This window comes from Ranitomeya variabilis, chromosome 5 (assembly GCF_051348905.1).
Source record: "Ranitomeya variabilis isolate aRanVar5 chromosome 5, aRanVar5.hap1, whole genome shotgun sequence".
NCBI classification, from domain to species: Eukaryota; Metazoa; Chordata; class Amphibia; order Anura; family Dendrobatidae; genus Ranitomeya; species Ranitomeya variabilis.
The window spans coordinates 625,467,973-625,473,972 of record NC_135236.1 but is presented as its reverse complement, the minus strand read 5'-3'; the positions used below and the strand labels follow the sequence as shown (position 1 = coordinate 625,473,972).

The following is a 6,000-nucleotide window of genomic DNA, read 5'->3' as shown; positions in this document are numbered from 1 at the left end:
TGACTGTTGAAGCCAAGTACAGGCACTCTGTGCACCTTTGGTGTGGCCAATCATCCCCCCTTCTTTGATTGACAGTTCTGGCTGTGTAAAGCATGGGACACAAGCAGGTGGGAAGGGGCATTTAAATTATTGGTCCTGGCTATGATACACCAAGTGCCTGCACTGTGCCGGCACAGAATGAATACAAATGTCATCCATTCATAATGCCGCAGCATAAATTATACCCAAGATCCTAGGGATATTAAACAACTGTACTAACCATACAGCTGCCATGTTTTTCCCCATTTCAGTTCTTAACAGAACAAAAAAATGACATGTGCAAATCAGATAAGACATGAAAATATTTAATGGACTTACACAATATTGGGCGCCTATAATTCAAGCCACAAGAAACATACAATGTTACTGGGGAAAAAAAAAATGTAATACCAGTCTACCTAGAACTTGACATATGGTACATTTTCTGTGAAACCCCTCCACATTGGAGGAAGGCATCTTGTGGAACTCACTAATGCAAGTCTGTAGTTAGGAGGTAATCGGCTTCCTCCCAGAAAATGACAGCTTCCACTGTGCACAAGAAATCAACTTTAATATAAGCTAAAAATGACTAAAAATGCCACATTTGATATGTGACACATACTCCAGTTCAGTATTTTGGTCTTTTCACTTCGACCCTGAAAAGAAAGCACAAAGCGTTCACTTAGTTGAAAAAGGTAAAATACTGCAGAACAAACTAAAATAAAATCCTAAGCATGCACGGACATGATCAGGGCAAGTTTGCAGCATTTTAACTAACAGTTCCATTCAATAACTGCAAGCTTATATAATATTCAAGTTTTATTAAGAATAATTCTAAAATATGGGTTTTCCCATGAATAGGTACAGTTATTTCTGGACCCATTTGGTCAGTGACCGAATCTTCGAGATTTGGGCTCTGCATGCCACTATTTTGGATTTAATATGAAACAACTGAGATTGGTCGCAGCCAATTGATACTACTACAGCTGCTATTGATACTGCGTGGGCTGTGTTATATACTACGTGGGCTGTACTATATACTACATACATATTCTAGAATACCCGATGCGTTAGAATCGGGCCACCATCTAGTTAAACAAAAATATCCTGTGAAACGTTTAGGAATTGCAACCATTTTTCTACAAAGCCTCCTAATTTCAGGGGCTCAAAAGTAATTGGACAAATTAGGCAGTCATTGCCTGCAAAGTTAAAGTCTGGAAGCCACGGAGGTCACCAAACGCAGGGTTTACTCCTTTTTGATACTTTGCCAGCCTTTACTGTAGCTGTTTGTGGGTTTTTGCTGCTTTAACTTTTGTCTTAAGCATGTGAAAAGAAGCTTGAAAGGGTTGAGATCTGGTGACCGACTCAGCCATATTAGAATATTCCACTTCTTTGCCTTAAACTCCTGGGTTGCTTTCATAGTCATTTTATGTCATTGTCCATCTGTACAGTGAAGGGCTGTCCAATCAACCTTCCTGCATTTATTTGAATCTTGAGCATGAAGTATAGCCCTGTACGCTTCAGAAATCAACCAGCTGCTTCTGTCTTAGGGCACATCATCAGTAAACACTAGTGACCCAGTGCCATTGGAAGCCATGGATGCCCATGCCATCACATTGTCTCCACCATATTTTACAGAGGGTATGGTGTGCCTTGGATCATGAGCTGTTCCAAGTCTTCTCCATCCTTTCTTCTTCCCATCATTCTGGTACAGGTTCTTTTTTCCATCTATCCAAAGAATGCTTTTCCAGAACTGATCTGGCTTCTTTAGATATTTTTTGGCAAAGTCTAATCTGTCCTACTTTCTAAGGCTGATTAATGGTTTACATCTTGTGGTAATCCCCTGTATTTTCTCGCATGAAGTCTATTTATGGTAGACTTGATACTGTAACACCAGTTTCCTGGAGAGTGTTCTACACTTGGGTGGGTGTTGCGAAGAGGTTACTCTTCACCATGGAAAAGATTCTGCGATCATCCACCACTGTTGTCTTCTGTTGTCAAGGCCTTTTTGAATTTCAAAACTTTCTTGCAGAATGTACCAAACTGTTGACTTGGCCAATCGTAACATGTCTGCTATCTATTTGTTGGATTTATTCTTTTTTTCAGCCTATTGATGATTTTTCTCTTCCATTGAAACCTCTTTTGACCGCATGTTGTGGGTTCACAGCAACAGCTTCCAAATGCAAATGCCACAACTAAAATCAGCAACAGACCTTTTACCTGCTTAATTGATGATGGATTAACAGGGGAATAGTCCATGCAGCCTATTAAAATATTTAATATAGTTGTCCAATTACTTTTGATCCCTTAAAAAAAAAAGAAAGAAGAGGTAGCTACATATTAATAAGCTGTAATTCCTAAAACCTTACTCCAATTAGGATGTGAATACCCTCATGAGGGAGAGACCTGTCAATCATCTGTCAGTATGTGCAATGGTCCTGGGAAAAATAGATCACCTGACATTCTCGATCTCTGAAATGCAGAAGCGTTTCAGAGAAAAATTATACAATCGTGCAGCCAAGCTGACTCATGCTGCCTGTGGTTTAGGTAGCATGAATGAGCTAACCGGTTCCCTTTGAGATTCATATCTCAAGGAGAAAAATTGACACATTTGGCGTAGTTGTTCTAATTATCTATAGTATGTTTTATACAACACTATATAAAAGGTACACCACAATATTTCAGTTGCAAACACTCACCCGTCAGCCTCCAGCTTCTTGCGTTTTTCAATGATCTAGACAAAGTACACAGTCATCAGAATTAAAAGACATAAAATATTGAGGGTAGTGAGCATATTAGGTTGTGTACATAAAGAGACACAACGCATGTAGTTTTATTGTTACCACAATAGTATTCTAGGGAGAAGATGGATAGAAACTTTGGACAGAAGAACAGAGGTAGTAGTTTCCAATAGTAACTTATTATATTTCTACTTTCATTTTCAATTTTGCCCTAGATATGTGAAAGCTGGAACTTCATCTATTGAACCAGTTTTCCTTTGAACAAAGGTTTCACCATCTCCTTCCAGATGTACAGAAAACCATGAACTTTAAAGGGAACCTATCACCCCGTTTTTTAAAGATTAGATACAAATAGTGTGAAATAGGGGCAGAGCTGGGCTTTACATTAGTGCCTCTTTGGTGCCTCTACACCCCCGTTAGGCTGCCGAAATACCTTAGTGAAGTGTCCGTTTTGTCCTGTCACTCAAGCTGGTCAGGTCGGATGGGCGTGGTCACAGCGCTGTTTGTCCCCCAGGATCCTGCTCATCATTACGTTGGTGGCGTAGTGGTGTGCGCATGTCCAGCAGATGAATCCACTGCCCAGGAGATGAATAACGGCGCGGTCTTCGCTATTCAGCCGTTTACCGGTGGGCGCGGCCATCTTTCCTGTGGCCGCACCTGCGCAGATGGAGCGCTCTGCTGCCCGGGGCTTCAGGAAAATGGCCGCGGGATTCCGCGCGTGCGCAGATGGAGATCGCGGCGGCCATTTTCCTGAAGCCCCGGGCAGCAGAGTGCTCCATCTGCGCAGGCGCGGCCACCGGAAAGATGGCCGCGCCCACTGGTAAACGGCTGAATAGCGAAGAACGCGCCGTTATTCATCTCCTGGGCAGTGGATTCGCCTGCTGGACATGCGCACACCACTACGCCACCAACGTAATGATGAGCAGGATCCTGGGGGACAAACAGCGCTGTGACCACGCCCATCCGACCTGACCAGCTTGAGTGACAGGACAAAACGGACACTTCACTAAGGTATTTCGGCAGCCTAACGGGGGTGTAAAGGCACCAAAGAGGCACTAATGTAAAGCCCAGCTCTGCCCCTATTTCACACTATTTTTATCTAATCTTTAAAAAACGGGGTGATAGGTTCCCTTTAATGTTAGTAAACTGCGGTCGAAGTTGATGATGCTACATAAATATAATACATCCTTACCGCACTGATCTTTTTCCACTGTCTGTCCAGTTCTGCTTTTTCATTTGTCTCCTTGAAGCGTCTGGTTTTACGTCCCTCCGACATTTTAATACCATACTGAAATGCAGCTCTAGGGAACAAAAAAAATAAGTATGAAGGATATTGACGCCATAACAGGAGTGACCCAAAATGTGCAACCAAAGAATTTTAGAATTGTGTCCTGGACTATCAGACAATAATACTGTAAAACATTATTTAGGACATCCAGTTTGGACATCCCTTCCTCAGACTGCTGGTGTCTGCCAAGTAACAAGGACACCGCTACTCACTTAGGCAGAGCCTCTTTATTGTTCATATAGTCACTGTATTCTTCTTGTGTATCAAAGTCCCATCGTCCCAGAGGTCCCTTCTTATTTCCCTGAAAAGGAGGAGAAAAGTTACATAACTGCTGATATCACATGTGATAATGTTAAATGCCAAAATGTGATACCATATCTACAATTTTCAGAGAGCCCCTTTAAATCACTACAAAAATAAAAGATAGACAATTTTCTAACATTTTGTTTCCATTTTTAAGAAATGTTTTCACGTCTTTCATACCAGCTCTGAGAAGTGGATGCAGTTATATCCAGTCTAAACAATTACTTGTAAGCTAACAGCCCAGACTCCAAACTGAAATCTACAGAGTTTTGCAGCTAAAGGGAATCTGTCAGCAGGTTTTGCTATGTATTCCGAGGACAGCTTGAGGTAAGAGTTAAAACACAGATTTCAACAATGTGACATGTGTGCTGCTGTTTAATTATACTGGAGGTTTTATCACCTGGTGATTATCATTGCTGTGACTAGCTGGCTCTCATCAGACTCCGCCCCTCCTGTGATAAGCAGTTCAATGTATATAGACATTGTTTATGGAGAGCCCGCTGTGGGTGGGGTTAGCTTTCTCAGCTCTACTGCATTGCTAAATCTAAAAGTGCTGATTTTGTCAGAACTGCTGCACCCAATAAATTAAATGATACATTGTTGGAATCTGGGTCTCTCTTCCTACATTATGCTGCTCTCAGATTAGGTAACAAAAACTTTGACAGATTCCCTTTAATGATTGCATACAATGAATTCACTTTCCCACAGTTGAAAAAAAACACGTGTTTCCCAGTGTTGGTTAAACGACAGATGCAAATACTTTTCTGCCCAATGATGACAAAATTGGGCAGAATTTGCCCAATCATTGGGCAGAAAAGTATTCACATCGATTTTTCTGGCTAACATGGTACCACAATATAATTTGTTATTGTACATAATATTCAATGACAGCAAGTTCTTAAACTGGCGATGAATGGAAACACAAAGATTATCAGAAAGCTGAACAAATTATTGTTTGCGGTTTATATGATTATTATGTATTTTCACATAAAACCAGATTGTAGGCAGACAACTTTTAGGGGGAACTAGTCATGTCCAAAAATGTTATTAACCTGCAGCTATGGGGTTAATCTGAAAGTTAACAGCGTTCTGAAGCAGTGTGGCTTCTGCACTGAAAGCCCCACTGCCGGGAGGAAATTAACTTTATCCCTCCCGGCAGCCTCCGGCTTTTAGTTATAGCTCAGTACATAGTAAGCAGTGGCTTTAGGAGTACGCGCACACATTCAGGATTTCAAGCAGAAAATTCACACATTTTTTTCCCCACTCGCTAGTATGGGTACAATCTGCAGCAAAACGCTGAAAGAATTGACATACTGAAGATTTAAATCTGTGAGGAGACAAATAACATTGGAATGAAACCGCAGGAATCTCATTCAATTTGCTGGTTCTAGGAAATTCTTCAGGTTGTGACAAAACTGCACAGAAAAAAAAAAAATGACTAAGCAAAAACTGGAGAAGGCTGATGCCGTCCAGGGTTGTATACTGCAGAGGAGGAGCCACAGTTAATCTTTTTCAGATTATGGATAGTGTCGCCTCCTAATGGACAGCAGCATATCACCCATGGTCCTGTGTCCCCCAATGAGGCGACAGAGTAAAAAAAAAAATGACAAAGACGCACCACGTGCACAAACCCTATGACTAAAAGCCAGA

At 41.4% G+C, this 6,000-nt stretch overlaps 1 protein-coding gene across 1 annotated transcript in view; it reads right to left on the bottom strand.

Annotated features, from left to right (window-relative positions):
- Positions 1–328: 328 nt before the first annotated feature.
- The window catches only part of IK (IK cytokine), a 48,366-nt gene continuing 42,694 nt past the window's right edge, over positions 329–6,000 (bottom strand). The window contains exons 17-20 of the mRNA XM_077266132.1: positions 4,260–4,348; positions 3,952–4,060; positions 2,718–2,752; positions 329–674 (exon numbers count right to left, since the gene is read on the bottom strand). Coding sequence (XP_077122247.1) covers positions 647–674; positions 2,718–2,752; positions 3,952–4,060; positions 4,260–4,348 — 261 coding nt within the window. The 3' untranslated portion in view covers positions 329–646. The remainder of the gene's footprint in view (positions 675–2,717; positions 2,753–3,951; positions 4,061–4,259; positions 4,349–6,000) is intronic.